We start from the raw sequence: 17,309 nt of genomic DNA, 5'->3' as shown, positions 1-17,309 counted from the left end.
CATACTATGATCAGCCATATTTCAAAGTTGTAAAGTCTTCCGATTAAAAATCTTTTTTTGCTAAAAAATCTACATTCATTTATCTACAAATGATGGAATACTTTTGAAAAATCAGTGTGTTGGTGTTTAAAACACGATAGTTTGGATGAAAAGTGTGCCTAAAAGACTTAAAATCACGATTTTAATGTTAATCTTAATCGTCGTTCAATTTATATTTATTGTCATACTAATATCATGTCGAATACATTTTTAGATGACAAAAGTAATGTAGAATGTGATAAAAATGTCAAATATGTCATTACTCAACTTTGAAAAGTTGGTATTGATGATACGGGGCCCGTAGAATGTGTCAGATACAAAACAAACAGCGCACAGTGGGAAAAATAGTTATAAAACGAGAATAAATTCAATATCTCTGCTCGGAGTGGATGGATTCGAATGAATTTTTGACACAAACTGCAAAAATCTTTATAGTTTCTGATAGGAAGGGTGTCATTCGCCGCACGATGCAGGAAATTAGTGTATTGAGCTCGTTTTACCCCGCTCTTTCGCTCACTCACTTTTTTGAGGAAACCTTCCCGATTGGCGTACAAAAGAAATAACTTATTAAACTCATATGTGTGTTTAAATTTTCATAGTATCGGCAATTTGACTTAAGGTTGGTCCTGCTCTTACCGATTTGGTTTCTCTGCGGGCGAAGATGCATATGAAAGTTTAAAGAAATAGAGGATAACGGGGTTATTTGGAGATAATTTAATTTTTAAGTCCGTACGGTGAGCCAAAACAGCTCGATTTGATACTACGGAAGTTTTTACACAAACACGAATTAAATAAATCATTTATTTTGCACATCAGGATTTTCTCAACAAGGTAAAAAAGAGAGAGAGTGGGGTAAAATGGGCCCAATACACTGATTTTCAGCATCGTGCCATTCGCCGCACCCCCCTTATCTGAAACTGTAGAGATGTTTGCAGTTTGTGTCAAAAATTCATTCGAATTTAATTCGCGTTTTATACCTATTTTTCCCATTGTGCAGCGCTTCAATCCTTTGTTTTTCGTAGGATGAAAATGGGAGCCACATGCTTAATAAGGAAATTTTTTTCTCGGCATAAAGCGTTTTATTCTGAATATTCGTTCCACCAATTTTACCTCTGGGAGGCTGGGAGAATAGGTTACCCTTACGTTACCCTTACGTATTCTCAGAAGGATCCTTCTTCCATGCCATGAAGGTATTATCGTAAAAGCCTTGAAACTACATATAACTCGAAGTTCCCCTGAAAGAATTCCTGAAGGGAATCCCTGCAGAAATTCATGAAGAATTTCCTGGAGATATTTCCGGAGAATTCTCAAATAATGGAATCATTGGAAAAATCCTTGAATTCATCTGAAGAAATTCCTGTATGAATCGCTGACATACACTCCCGTTCAAAAGTTTGGGGTCACCCCCTCAAAAACATGTCATTTTTTTAGGCCCATATCTCCGCCAATTTGCGTCCGATTTCAAAACCCTAGGTTTCATTCAAAAGATAATAAGTCAAAGAAACTTTGAACATGATTGAAAAGAAACTTTTTCAAAAAAATTTGTATGTAAACTTAACCCAAAGTTGCCAAATTTTCTAAAAAATGAATATAAACTTACGGCAGTGTCGCTGAAAGTTGGGTCGACCAAATTTTAAGATGAGAGCGGTAATATGACCCATTTTCTATTAGCTTTCAACTGCTTTTTACAGAACTTAGCTAAAAAATCTAGAAAAAAAGTTATTAAGTAAATTAATCCTTAATGTCATCGACCAAAAGTTTGGGGTCACCCCTCAATATGATGTATCGGTCAAAAGTTTGGGGTCACTTTCGTAAAACATGGAAAAGTGATTTGGTGATATCTTCGTCATCTATAGTTCAATTTTAATTCTTTTTGGCTCATTTCAAAGATAATTAACTAAATTTACGTTTGATGTCTTTAACTTAACGTATTTAACGATTTTTGTATATAAAAATGTTATGTTAAGTTAGCACATTTTACCCCGCTTCAAGAAATGAGGCAACTTTACGTTAAGTTTTAGTATGTAAATTTTAACAAATATGTGTGGTTCAATGTCTATGCAGTAAGTATCATTCATTTTGTTTCAAATAATCCAAGAAGGATTAAAATTAAATGAAAGATGACAAAGATATCAACAAATCACTTTTCCATGTTTTACGATAGTGACCCCAAACTTTTGGCCGATACATCATATTGAGGGGTGACCCCAAACTTTTGGTCGATGACATCAAGGATTAATTTACTTAATAACTTTTTTCTAGATTTTTTAGCTAAGTTCTGTAAAAAGCAGTTGAAAGCTAATTGAAAATGGGTAATATTACCGCTCTCATCTTAAAATTTGGTCGACCCAATTTCCAGCGACACTGCCGTAAGTTTATATTCATTTTTTAGAAAATTTGGCAACTTTGGGTTAAGTTTACATACAAAATTTTTTGAAAAAGTTTCTTTTAAATCATGTTCAAAGTTTCTTTGACTTATTATCTTTTGAATGAAACCTAGGGTTTTGAAATCGGACGCAAATTGGCGGAGATATGGGCCTAAAAAAATGACATGTTTTTGAGGGGGTGACCCCAAACTTTTGAACGGGAGTGTATATTCAAAAAGAAAGGAGATCCCGGAGGAATTTCAAGATGAATTCCTGGACATCTGAAGGAATTTCTAGAGGAATTATTGGCGGAATTCTTGTAGCAATTCTCGAAGAATTGGAGGAATCCCTAGAGGAACTTTAGGGGGATTTTTTGTACATAATTTTGAAAGAATTTCTGGATTATTTTTTTGAATTATCTCTGGTTTTCTGAAATAATTCCTAGAAGAAATTCCTGCAGAAATATTTCGGATAATTTCAGATGGAATTATTGGAGCATTCGCTATCGGAATTCTTGACAAAATATATGGAGAAATCCCTGAAGAAAACTCTGAAAGAATACCTACAAAAATACCTTGAAGGATCTCTGATGAAATTTATTTGAAAATCCCTGGAGAAATTCCTGATGGAATCTTTGAAAAAAAAAGGCTCTGAGACAATCACTGGAGGAACCTCTAAAGATATCCCATGAGACATTCCAGGAGGGTCTGGTGAAATCCCTAGAGGAATTATTGAAAATATCTCTGGAGGAAGCTATGGGAAAATTTCTTGAGGAATTTGTCGATACATCCTTGCAAACGTATGTGTAAAAAAAAACGAAGGAATCGTAGGAGCAATTACTGAAGCATTTCTTGGAACAATCCCTGAAGCAATCACTATCGGAACCCCGCTAGACGTCCATGAAGGAAATCATGAAGGAGATATTCCCGGAGAAGTCCTGGAGGATTTTCTGAAGATCCCATATTATCCTTAAAATCCCTATATAAGCCGATTCAGTAAGCGCTCGGATACTCAGCAAGACCATACTAATGGTGACGGGTTCAATTTCCGGTTGATCCCGGAACAAAGGAAATTTCCTTGTTTTCCTTAGCCATAGAATATCTTTGTGCCTACCACACGATATACATATGCAAAATGGCCATTGGTAGAGGAAGCTTACAGGTAATAACTGTGAAAGTGCTTATAGAACACTAAGCTGGGAAGCCGACTTTGTCCCATTTGGAATGTTACGCAAAAGAAAAGAATTATCATTAAGAATTAAAAATTATTAGCAACAACATAACCCAAACAATGGTTACAGAACCTGTGCAAGACTTCAAATACCTGGCGCCGAACTACCAAACAGAGATTGGTTCAAACCATGTAGGTGTAAACAGTTCCTCGCCTACACCATAATTACGGTTACCGTACACTATAGAACCGTTGCGCCAAACCAAGGTCATCAGTCCAAAAATATGTGTACAACTATCCACTTTTACTATCAATTAACCGGTCCCTCGTATACCGGTCACATGGTAGGTATTCAAATCCTCAACGGCATGACCAGTCATTCAGTGAGAGGGGCTTGTCCATAAAGCTCATTTTCAGTTCAACAACAATTATACACTCAGATGATGGACATCGTGTGAGGCTCGAATCACTATTTAGCTATAAATAGAAGGCAGCCGCAGACGCAACAGTAGCACACATGCATAATTACCGGCATATAAATACGAAACAATCGTACAACAAACTTGGGCGGCGGCCTTCAGCCGGTTACGTTTTATTAGGCATACGTTGTACACACAACGCTCGGCGCGGGGTTTCCTTTTCGGCAAAACAACTGATCAGACCGGGTTATGTTATGGTCCATGTCCATAATTTGATTTTCGCTGTTCTTGTTACGTGTGGAAATTCGCTTGCTTTTTTTAGGACTGGTGCAGGAGAATTTTCGATTTCTTTTGATCGATTACTTTTGGACAGGTTTAATGATGTTGATTGGTTGACAATTTCAGGGATAAATTTGCTCTGAAGATGGGATTCGAACTCATGACTTCGTATTCACTAGACCGGCGCTTTAACCAATTAGGCTAAACAACATGTTGATCTTCTGTTGAAGAATAGAGAGCCTTGATATACTTCAAACTGCTGAGGACATGTTTCAAGCTATGAAAGACAATTTGTTCAATGTTATTGTAAGAGCGACCAAAACTCATGTGAACTGATTCGGATATAAATTTCAGTGATTACAATTGAATTCGATGTGTACCGTACCAATCCCCCAAAGCTGTTCGCAGCAACGTCCATCCGGCGAGCGAGATGAGAAATCAATTTATACTGATAATCACGAAATTGGAACGTTCAACGAAGCGTACGATTGCTATTTGCGCATCGAACAGGAAATGGAGGAGTGACAGGACAGAAGCAGTTCTCTGAAGGATTTGATAACCATCTTTTGCTTACCGTTCCGTAATACCTACGTGACATGTGGAGTTAGTCGTTCTGTCTGGGTATGCTATGGGATATCCTTCCTTAAGACGGTACAAATTGAAAGATTCTAATCGGTTGCTTTTGACGTAATGGTTTTCACCTTGTTGGTCGGCCATTCATCGAGTGATATGTAGTTGTGATAGTAGAGGACCTGGTGTAATAATTTGGGGACATACCTTTCACGTTAAGGAGCTGGTATCGAATCCCATTGTTTGGGATTGATTCCTAATGAAGAGTCTAAAGAAGGGTGAAAATCTAAAAATTCCTTTTTACCAGATTCAACTCAAAGACAGCCGTAATTCTAACGGTTCTGTAAGTTAAAATGGTAATACATTTAGATGAGATATCTCCACTGCCATTCCAGATGCAGTATGCAGATAAATGCGTGAAAATATTTTCTAGAGCATCATGAAAAGATAGGTATTCAATCGCACCTGAATGGCACCTAGAAGTGGAAAGAGCAGCAGTGGGCACAGCATAAACCAGTTTGAGTTTGATGGGTCTTTGCTTTTCACGCCTGCTCGCCTGCCTGCCTGCCGTTTGGAGAAGGTGGATTGATATAAATTTACATAAATTGGTGTCCCATTTATTGCAGCAACTGCAGCGACTGCATGTGATCACGATCGCGAGAAGCGTAGATATGCAAATGGAGGACGCCGCCGCGAGCTGTAAGGCATTTTCTGACCGAGTGACTTGGTTTGGTGCCGGTTGATGCATACCTAACTACCTATAGGGGTAGGCGGGGCAATATGGACACCCGGGGCAGAATGGACACCCTCAATATTTTGAAATATGCGAACTTTTTTGAACTTTTTATGAATAGAGAATACAGTCCATTTGCTTAAAACGTAGTTTCAGGAAAGAAACATTCTAAATTAAAATTATACTTGATTTTACACGAAAAAGTTGCATCCTCCGTTTTTTGTGCATGGAAATTATAATTTTCACACCATCTAAAATAAGATTTAATGATTAATTTATTGCAGGTCGATTAAAACCTGATATTCCTAAAACACATGCAAGTAGTATTGCTGTATTTACAAGCTTAACATGTTTATATTTTCTTTTTTATTATATCAAAAATCATGTTTGGAAATATCTTCTGCTGCCGGGGCAAAATGGACACTCACCTTTTTGAAAGAAGCGGCAAGGGAAAAATATAACCTAAATCACAAACCAACCAAATTCTTCGATTTCAGTATATTTTCGGTAAAATGTTCACTATAGTAGACATAGGGTGAAACAAATTGGTCAAAAAACGACAGCAGTGGAAAATAATTGTTCTAGGCACAGCTGTACATGCCGACAAAAGCGAAACTTTATCCAAAACAGCCTGAATTTAAATTAACTGAACAAAAATGAACTACTTCGGCGTATTATTCATCCATAATAGTTGTTTTGTAATGAAATGACTTTATAGGTGTAAATAATGTACGAAATTCGCAAAAGTCTCATGGTGTCCATATTGCCCCATGGGGGTGTCCATTCTACCCCGTATGCTTGAAGACGGCCATGAAAAACTAACATTTTTCAAAACATTTTTTGAAGTGGATAAATAATTTTTCTTCGTGAGCATTCTTATGCAATAGATGCTAAATAGACTTTAAAAGGATACATGTATCAAAAAACTAAACTTTTTTGACATCTTGCCAGGTAAAGTTGGCAAAAACCTTAGGGTGTCCATATTGCCCCGCCTACCCCTACCTACATAAGGATGCACTTCTGGCAAGCCAAACGTTTGATTCGCGTGAAAGTGAAACTTGAAAAGTTTATCATTGGTGGAGGCGGTTGATGATCACGATTGGCGCCCCCGCTCGAGTATATGATCACGAGTCAGTTGCATTACATTGATTTGTGTTGGCATGGTACAGGAGGGAAGGTCGTGTGTGATTTTATTCAGGTAATGGCAAGATGCATCCACTAACAAGGTCATGAATTTTAAAATACTCATTAAATTTTATTGGGTTAATGTTCAACAGTTACTGGCTGCGTCCATCCCGGGTAGAGCTTAATGGCAAAAGAATGGCAAATTTTACCATTAAAACAGAATGTTTGAATGGCAAAATGTGTTATTTGTTTGTTTGAAATAAGAGTTAAAATAACAAAAATAATAACAAAATTTTGGTAGCAGAACAACTTAAAAATAACTTATTTTGCCATTGTAATAACAAAGTAATGGTAAAGCATGCGGATAAAATTGAAGAACAAAATAAGTTATTATTGAGATATTGATAACAAAATAAGACCTAAATTAACTGTTATCGGTGAATAACAAAATATGACATTCTTGAGTTATTGATAACAGAATAAGAACAAATTTAGCTGTTTATGTGGCGATCAAAATAATGGTAGGTTTAGTTGTTCAAATTCAATTTTAAAATAATGGTAGATTCAGTTATTATTTCAAAGTAGCAGAAGAAAGGTAAAATGAGCTATTTCTTTTTTTTCTTCAATAAAATTTAAGTTCATCAATCAATGTAAAACAGTTTTATTTTGTGGAAATTAAAAACTCAAAACGAAACGAACTTAAAAATCAAATTCACTTTGATGAACGTAGCCGCCGTTGCCCCGCGATCTACTCTGGCTTCTCCTATTTAGGAACGTTTGTGCAGCGTAGGGTTGTTAGGGTAGATAGATACGTCGTTTTACAAATTATACTCTTTAATTGTTTGAGTTCTATATTAACATAAATTGATGTGCATCAAATAGAATCCATTGCGAATCAAACACACAGCTGAGAATCCGGATTTGTTCACTTTTGCGAGATACGTCGAATTGAAAAGTTATGCTTGAAATATACAATATAATAGTTAATGGTATATTAAGAGTAAAATATGTTATGGGGCCTAATGTTTATAAATAATTGCTCACATTATCAAAATAATGGCAAATTTAGCTAGGAATGTAAATTATGTTATTGTTTTGATATTTTATACAATTCATTATAAAAGGTGCTAAATTGCAAGTTTTACCATGATAGTAATTTTTGTTATTGATGTGTTATTTAGCATTATTCATGAATAACATATCAATGACAAGATTTGCTATGATTGTATATTTTGCTATTGATTTGTCATTTTAAGTTTTTCATAATAACAGAAGAATGGCAAAATGAGATATGATGGCAAAACCAGTTATTATTTTGTCCTTTGTTTGCCATTAGCCTCTACCCGGGATTGGGCTAGGCTGTATCAAATATTGCAAAGAAGAGCTCAAATTCATCTGACTTGGTGTTCTAATGGTTACCGTTTCTATTATCTTTTACCTATTACCTATTACTGATTACCTTTTACCTATTACCTTTTCTAATACCTTCCCTCTTACGTTGCACTTTTTTGAACTTTACGTATCCAACTCATACATACATTTCTTTGTACAACATCACATTTGAGGTAAGACATAATTAACAATAGTACACCACAATACTCGGTTTGTGGCTGCCGCTCTCTGTGTTGCTTCTTGTGCTGATCGGATCCATAGCGAATCCAATTTTGTAGAGTTGTTTTCCGGAATTTTTACAACGCCCTGGCCACCGTATCCGTCTGGCTTCGGCCCCTCTCTGGATGCTGGGTTCACCGTAGCGTGCAGCGAGCTCGTGGTTTATCCTTCGTTACTAAATATGTAACGTTTTCCTACACACTGCTGAAGATCATCCTTAGAAGGGTGACGCGCTCGTTATCAAGACTGAGGAGTCTAAGTACTCGGAAGTCTTGAAGGCGATGAGGAATGACGCCAAGCTCGTGAATCTGGGAGCCGACGTGCGTAACATTAGACGTACTCGTATAGGTAAGGTACACCTGACCTCAAACTCAACCTCAACCACACCTCAACATCAAGAAATCCCATTGCAATTTTGCATACACACTTTAGAGGCACAAATCTGAAGAACGAAGCATCAAATCAAGCCGCACTTGTTTATCCTGGCTTTGCTCACTCGGAAAAAGAGGCAGCTTTTCCAAATCGAGCGCATTTGTTTACGATTTTTTAGTATTGGTGCTCTTGAAAACGTGAGTAGGGGTCCAAGCCGGCCATTGTGGCAGCCATATTTGTATTATCTAAAGTTTCTCCTTAAGTTCGACAAGCAGCGTAAGGGAGCGTCCATAAATTACGTCACGCAAAAATTTCCCATTTTCAAGCCCCCCTTCCCCCTATGTCACACTTTTTGTATGAGACCTATGAAATTTTTGTATGGGTTGTAACATTTTGCTGAACCCCTCTCCCCCTAAAAGCGTGTCATAATTTATGAACGCTCCCTAAGGACGCCGCCTACAAAAGTTTGGCGGAAGCAATCCTTTGCGAAGGTGTCCAGGTGAGGGCTGTAGAAACTAGACTTGATCGTTTAATGGTGGACTCTTACAGCGGAGGCGACTCTGAAGGTAAAAACTCTAGACGAGATCATTGACGCGGAAGAGCTCGTCACGGCACTGCGGCAACATTGCGAGGTGCAGGTGATCACTGCGGCCGTTAGGCTATGGAAGGGCCCGGCATAGACACAGGTAGCCTTGGTACAGATACCTGTGTCGAACGCTAACAAGTCCGTTTAAGTAGGGAAGCTCAAGGTGAGCTTGTCAGTATGCCAGCGATCGAGCAGTTCATGCAGATGTTGAACTGTATGATGACCGTGCTGACAGGTCGAAGGTCAGTGGTAATAGCGAGTGACTTCAATGCCTGGACCGTGGAATTGGGAAGCCGCTTTTATGAACCATGCATCGGTGTCAAATCCTGCTAGAGGCACTGGCCATGCTAGATGTCGATTTGGCTAATGGCCAAAAGTACCTTTAGTCGGAATGGAGCGGAGTCGATTATCGACGTTACTTTTTGTAGTCCTGGCCTAACAAGTAGTTCGAACTGGAGGGTAGACGATGGCTACTGAGTGAACGATCAGCAGTTTGCTACAGTATCGACTACCGACTACCGACCAGGCTCTACCTCTTCCATACTTCTGGGAAAACTTCTTCGTCCAGGAATTTCTACATAGTCGACCTGAACATATCGGGAGCCTCTTCAATAACTACTTTTAAGGCCAGGTTCGGAACTCCGGTCGGACCTGGGGCCTTACTTTGCTATTCCCGCCAGTTCCACATTGGTTACCCTTTCCTTATCGCCAGCCCCAGTCCCCGGCTGTCCTACGAAAGGAGGTCATGAATTAGGATCATGACGCGGGAGAAGCCCCTTGATGATCCCCTCCAACATCTCTGGAGATTACTCTGTAGCCGCCATTACACATCTCGTCTTGGCCATCACGATCCTGTAGGCATCACCCCACGGATGCCATTGCCAATGCGCATTGGCACTCTGAACCCCTCACAGAAGGCCTTTTTGATTGCCCTTATCTCGGTCTTCAGCGCAACTTTTGCAGCGGCGAACAGCACCCGTCGTTCGTTTTGCTATTCCTCAGACCGTGCTCGTTGCATCTTGCGCCTAGCCCGTAGGCAGGGGCGGTGCAGGTCCGCAAGCGCTTGAGTCCACCAGTAAGCCGGCGGCATCCCATTTCTAGGGTAGACTTGCCTAGGCATGGCCGCATCGCGAGAGCACCGCTACCAACTCGTCGTCGTCTAAACCAAGCAAGTTTCGCTCACAACGGAGCGCCTCCCTAAATACCCCTTCGTCGAAGTATGATGCCTTCCACCTGTGAAGGTTTGGACTTGGCCTAGCCGCCTCTTCCTCTACCCGCTGCCTGCTGCTGTTGGAAACGGTACTGTAGCTAACCGCCAGGTGATCGCGTTGAGTACAGCTATCGTCTACTCTCCAGTTCAAACTACTTGTTAGGCCAGAACTACTAAAAGTAACGTCAATTATCGACTCCGTACTGTTCCAACTAAAGGTACTCTTGGTACCGACATTAGCCAGGTAGACATCTAGTATGGCCAGTGTCTCTAGCAGGATCTGACCCTGCTGGTTTGAGAAACGGCTTCCCCATTCCACGGCCCAGGCATTAAAGTCACCCGCTATTACCACCGGCCTGTTAGCACAATCGCCATACAGTCCAGCATCGTGAACTGCTCGATCGGCCACCGCGGACACGCATAACAGTTATAGAAGAAGACCTCATTTACTTTGGTGACCACGAAGCCCTTATAGGTAGTAGACACGAACTCCTGGACGGGGTATTCACTCATCGCCATATCTCCGCCATTTTTCTGGTCCCATGCGCGACCCAATTGTCGTTGCCGGCGGGTACTCGGTATGGGTCCGCTATAATGGCGATATCCGTCCCCCACTCAGAAACCGCCTGCCAAAGCAGTTACTGAGCTGCGTCACACTGGTTCAAGTTGAACTGCGTTACCTGCACTGTGGTTGGTTTAATGCGGCTTTCTTAAAGGCTGGGCACCTTGGACCACCCGTTGGATGCCTGTTGTTCACGGATTTCCCGGAACAAATCAGATAAATGGGTGGGCTCGTGTAGCCGTGTGGCTTATGGCCTTCGGCACCGCATCTCCTATACAGTTTGCTCCTGTCAGGTCTTTTGTAGTCCCATGATTTGTGTCCTGGTTCCAGACACCTGAAACAAACATCCGTTGGCTCGTGGAATATCAGATGACTGCACCAGCCTTCCTTAATCCTTCCTACCTTAGTGGACTTTTTATGTCCACCACAGGTAGCTGAACCAAAGCTTCCTGTGTCCCTGCCGGCCCCTTTCCGTAACCTAACGGCTGCGGTGGCCATCTGCACGTTGCACTGTTGTCGCAGTGCCGTGACAAGCTCTTCCACTTCGTTGACCTCGTCTAGGTTTTTCACCTTCAGAGTCGCCTATTGTGTGAGAGTCCTCGCGGCGCCCTTGCGTTCCTTATCGCGCTTCAGCTCCAGGATCATCTTTCCCGTACGAATACGTCTGATACTGCGCACGTCGGCTGCCCGATTCACGAGCTTGGCGTTGCTTCGCATCGCCTTCAAGACACTTTCAAGTACTACAACTGTTTGGTCTTGATGACGAGTGCGAACGTTTAGAAGTAATCATACCATCTACCAGAGCTGCGGCAACACACGCGAGCTGGAAACAGCTTTCATCGTGATGGGTGATATGCAGAGGCGCGTGATCGATTGGTGGCCGATCGACGAAAGAATGTGCAGGTTGAGAATCAAAGGCCGATTCTTCAACTTCAGCATAATAAACGTGCACAGCCCACACTCCGGAAGTACTGATGATGACAAGGACGCATTTTACGCGCAGCTCGAACGCGAGTACGATCGCTGCCCAAGCCACGACGTCAAGATCATCATAGGTGATTTGAACGCTCAGGTAGGCCAGGAGGAGGAATTCAGACCGACGATTGATAAGTTCAGCGCCCACCAGCAGACGAACGAAAACGGCCTACGACTCATTGATTTCGCCGCCTCCAAAAATATGGCCATACGTAGCACCTTTTTTCAACACAGCCTCCCTTATCGTTACACCTGGAGATCACCACAGCAGACGGAATCTCAAATCGACCACGTTCTGATTGACGGACGGCACTTCTCCGATATTATCGACGTCAGGACCTATCGTGGCGCCAACACTGGCGTAGCCACGGGGGGGGGGGGGTTTAGGGTTAACCCCCCCCCCCCCCCCCCAGCCAAAAATTTTGGAACAAATTTTCAGTATAAAGCGCTTTGCGACGAAAAAATTTTTCGGCTGTGCCGCTATTTTCAAACTACGAATACAATTGCTCATTACTGTTTACAAAATGTAAGTGGCAAATCAAAAAAGGTATCATTGACCGTTGGAAACCCCTCCCAGAGACAATTTCTGGCTACGCCGCTGGGCGCCAACATCGACTCCGACCACTATCTGGTGATGGTCAAACTGCGCCCAAAACTCTCCGTCATCAACAATGTACGGTACCGGCGACCGCCACGGTACAACCTAGAGCGACTGAAGCAACCAAATGTCGCCTCAGCATACGCGCAGAATCTCGAGGCCGCGTTGCCAGACGAGGGTGAGCTCGATGAGGCCCCTCTAGAGGACTGCTGGAGTACAGTGAAAGCAGCCATCAACGACGCAGCCGAGAGCACCATCGGGTACGTGGAACGGAATCGACGGAACGAATGGTTCGACGAAGAGTGCAGAACGGTTTTGGAGGAGAAGAATGCAGCGAAGGCGGTAATGCTGCAACAAGGGACTCTACAGAACGTGGAACGTTATAAACAGAAGCGGAAACAGCAGACCCGCCTCTTTCGGGAGAAAAAGCGCCGCGTGGAAGAAGCGGAGTGTGAAGAAATGGAACTGCTGTGCCGTTCCCAAGAAACACAACGCATCCCGCAACGGCTTCGTGCCGCGAGCCGAAATATGCAGGGATAAAGACGGAGGCCTCTTGACGGACGGACGTGAGGTGATCGAAAGGTGGAAGCAGCACTTCGATCAGCACCTGAACGGCGTGGAGAACGTAGGCACGGGAGTCCACGGCAACGGAGGAAACGACGACGCCAGTGCAGCGGAGGACGGAAATGAACCAACCCCCACGCTGAGGGAAGTTAAAGATGACATTCACCAGCTCAAAACCAACAAAGCAGCTAGTAAGGATGGTATCGCAGCTGAACTCATCAAGATGGGCCCAGAAAAGTTGGCCACCTGTCTGCATCGGCTGATAGTCAGGATCTGGGACACCGAACAGCTACCGGAGGAGTGGAGGGAAGGGGTAATCTCCCCCATTCACAAGAAAAGCGACCATTTGGAATGTGAGAACTTCAGGGCGATCACTATTTTGAATGCTGCCTACAAAGTGCTATCCCAGATCATCTTCCGTCGTCTGTCACCTAAAACAAATGAGTTCGTGGGAAGTTATCAAGCCGGCTTCATCGACGGCCGGTCGACAACGGATCAGATCTTTACCGTACGGCAAATCCTCCGGAAATGCCGTGAATACCAGGTCCCAACGCATCACCTGTTCATCGACTTCAAAGCGGCATACGACAGTATCGACCGCGCAGAGCTATGGAGAATCATGGACGAAAACGGCTTTCCTGGGAAGCTGACTAGACTGATTAAAGCAACGATGGACGGTGTGAAAAACTGCGTAAGGGTTTCGGGTGAACTATCTAGTTCATTCGAATCTCGCCGGGGACTGCGACAAGGTGATGGACTCTCATGCCTACTCTTCAACATCGCTCTGGAAGGTGTGATGCGACAAGCCGGGCTCAACAGCCGGGGAACGATTTTCACAAAATCCGGACAATTTGTGTGCTTTGCGGACGGCATGGACATTATTGCCAGAACATTTGGAACGGTGGCAGAGCTTTACACCCGCCTGAAACGCGAAGCAGCAAAGGTCGGACTGGTGATGAATGCCTCAAAAACAAAATACATGCTGGTAGGCGGAACCGAAAACGACCGGATCCGTCTGGGTAGTTGTTGGGAACCACTGATCAGCTCAGCATTCTCCCTCTATACTGTCCCCACTGGCACAACAGTCCCATGTGAATAGGAAACCCAGCAAACATGGGACTGTTATGCGAATAGGGGCAGTATACTGCTCGCTCACCGAAGGCGATGAGTCTGCCTTTCGGTTGATCCACAAAGTAGTTAATTAGGATTAGAAGTATTGTAGTCGTCATACCGTGTACGTGTCGCGTCAATGTAATGTAGCTTGTACGTTCAATAAAGTACATTTTTATTTGTTTTATGTTTACACCTGGAGTTATCATTACACTACTATGTGTCTCGGCCACCCCGAACCCCAGGATGTAACAGTAGTAATGTTACGATAGACGGGGATACTTTCGAGGTGGTGGAGGAATTCGTCTACCTCGGATCCTTACTGACGGCTGACAACAACGTGAGCCGTGAAATTCGGAGGCGCATCATCAGCGGAAGTCGGGCCTACTACGGGCTCCAGAAGAAACTGCGGTCGAAAAAGATTCACCCACGCACCAAATGCACCATGTACAAAACGCTAATAAGACCGGTGATCCTCTACGGGCACGAGACATGAACCATGCTCGAGGATGACTTGCAAGCACTCGGAGTTTTCGAGCGACGCGTGCTAAGGACGATCTTCGGCGGTGTGCAGGAGAACGGTGTGTGGCGGAGAAGAATGAACCACGAGCTCGCTGTACTTTACGGCGAACCCAGCATCCAGAAGGTGGCAAAAGCCGGAAGGATGCGGTGGGCAGGGCATGTTGCAAGAATGCCGGACAACAACCCTGCAAAGCTGGTGTTTGCAACTGATCCGGTTGGCACAAAAAGGCGTGGAGCGCAGAGAGCACGATGGGCGGACCAGGTGGAGCGTGACTTGACGAGCATCGGGCGCGACCGAGGATGGAGAGCGACATCCACGAACCGTGTATTATGGAGAAATATTGTTGATTCAGTTTTATCTTGAATTCGATGTAATACTACCCTCCCCCTGGATATTCAATCTTGACGCGATGGGAGGGCTTAACCCATTAGCATTTTAGCGCCAGTTTATTCTCCACTGCTTGGACTTTGAGCTAGATATATCTGGTTTACGAGTTGATCGCAAGTGAAGGAATCGGCCGTAAATGCTAATGGGAACCAAAGGAGTATCCGTAGTGCATTTATCACAAGTTATAATTCAGCTTGCATAGACCTAATCTTTGCATTCTTTAAATCTTCTCAAATTTAACAATAATAATTGTTAAATTTAACGTAACGCAAGAGTGGGTAGGGGAGGTCTCTGCGTTACACTCATCATTCATCACTTGAATTCGAAAGTACACAGGATAGGGGACGCTAGGATAAGTTGACTTACAGCCTTACAGATTAGGTAACGTTAACAATTAAATTTATTACCTTTAGAAAATTCTGGACCCTAATCAGTCAAAACTGCTGATTTTACAAATGAGTTTATATTTGTATTTCTTCTTTTTATAGGTTTTGTAGTAGCGATGAATATATAGAAGTTGACAAATAATCCTAATCATTTTAATTTTTGACACAAAAATCAGCTGACTGAACTTTTTTGTTTTATATTCTAGACGGTATTATAACACTGACCAAAAAAGCAGGAATTTTGTTTCATGTTTCTTTAGGACTTAGGACGGTTGACAATCTAAAGGGTTACGGTGGATGTAATAATACTTCGGACTTAGATGATCACAGATATGCAGAAGACGACTAGACGAAATTAAGAACGGATTATAGACTATATTTCGACGTATAGGGTTTGACTGATTTCATTACAACATCGAATGGAAGCTCAAAAAGTGTTACCTAACACTAATATGAGAGTTATTTGGGGATGATGCTGGTGCTGTCAATGACCAACATCGGTTATTGACACTATTGGTAATCAGCTTCAAATAATTTTCAGAATGTATTGTAAAAAACTTAGGTTATTATTTGATTTATTGTTTAGAGATGCTGTCAGAAAACTAGTTGCCCATATCGGCTAAAAACGCTACCTCTGGCAGTTGTCTCCGAATAATTTTCAAAAATATCAAGCCTGTAAACATTAGCTATGACAAATTTTTTGCTCTTCTTTGTAATATTTCTCAGGAATAGTACCTTGAAGGCGTTAACATGTACAGCTTTATTTCTCTGAATGTTGTCCAGTGATCTCGGATATTTTCGATTATTGAAATATTGTTCAATTATCATATCATCTTTGGAGCTTCCATTCGGTCAAAACACTAGTGCGATGGGAATAGTTAAAACACAGTAATTTTAAAAACTACTACGACCCAATACTAATTACTACACACATTGCTCAAGTTGACGACATCGTCTAGTCCATCGTGAGTATTGGTACTAGTAGGGGGAAAGTTAGGAAAGGGTCCAGGCTTTGCTATCAGCTGTCATGCAGCTCCACCTGGTCACTCTACAAAAAAAAAAAAAAAAAAAAAAAAAAAATTCGATGTAATACTAAATAAATGAAATGAAATGCCTATCTTTTGGGTCTGTCAATTACTAAATAACACACATTTAAAATATGGATTTTTAAACCTACAATTTTCAAGCCTGACATTAAAGTTTTGATTTCTCTTTGCTTTCAGACCTCCTCCGAAATATCCTCGAAGGGCGGCGCCGGTCGAACCTCCAGTTATTCCTGCAGCCGCCATGCACAACCTACGGAGGGACCAATCATCGGACGGTACACCGGATAGTCCCGGCAGTTCCCTGGAACGCAACATCAAGCCATCGGAAATATACCGACAGAAATCGTCCGACTCGTTGGACGTTAAGCTGGGTTCGCGATCTTCCAAAGCGTCGGCCGAATTGACGGAGGAGTTCGGCAAAAAGCTACTACCAAAGTCTGATAGTCTCAAATCGAAGGCATCCAGCACCGATAGTCCGACGGGATCGTTGGGAAAAAATGTTGGTGCTTCACCGACCGGAAGCCTTGGGAAGCTGGCGCACACCACCGGCAGTAGCGATAGCCCTACGGGGAGTCTAGGCAAAATGAGCCACCAAGCCAACGATAGTTTGCAGTCGGTAGGCTCGAAAGAGTCGTTGGCATCTGCGGGTGGCGGGACAGGTGCTATTTCTGAAAGGGT

At 42.5% G+C, this 17,309-nt stretch overlaps 1 protein-coding gene across 3 annotated transcripts in view; it reads left to right on the top strand.

Moving 5' to 3' along the window:
• Positions 1-17,309, top strand: part of LOC109422772 (uncharacterized) — a 141,298-nt gene that overhangs the window by 110,819 nt on the left and 13,170 nt on the right. For all 3 annotated transcript variants that reach the window (XM_062845541.1, XM_029861737.2, XM_062845540.1), the window contains exon 4: positions 16,809-17,307. In XM_062845541.1, coding sequence (XP_062701525.1) covers positions 16,809-17,307 — 499 coding nt within the window. The remainder of the gene's footprint in view (positions 1-16,808; positions 17,308-17,309) is intronic.

Source organism: Aedes albopictus, chromosome 1 (genome assembly GCF_035046485.1).
Source record: "Aedes albopictus strain Foshan chromosome 1, AalbF5, whole genome shotgun sequence".
Classification (NCBI taxonomy): domain Eukaryota; kingdom Metazoa; phylum Arthropoda; class Insecta; order Diptera; family Culicidae; genus Aedes; species Aedes albopictus.
This window is presented reverse-complemented; position numbering and strand designations above follow the sequence as displayed.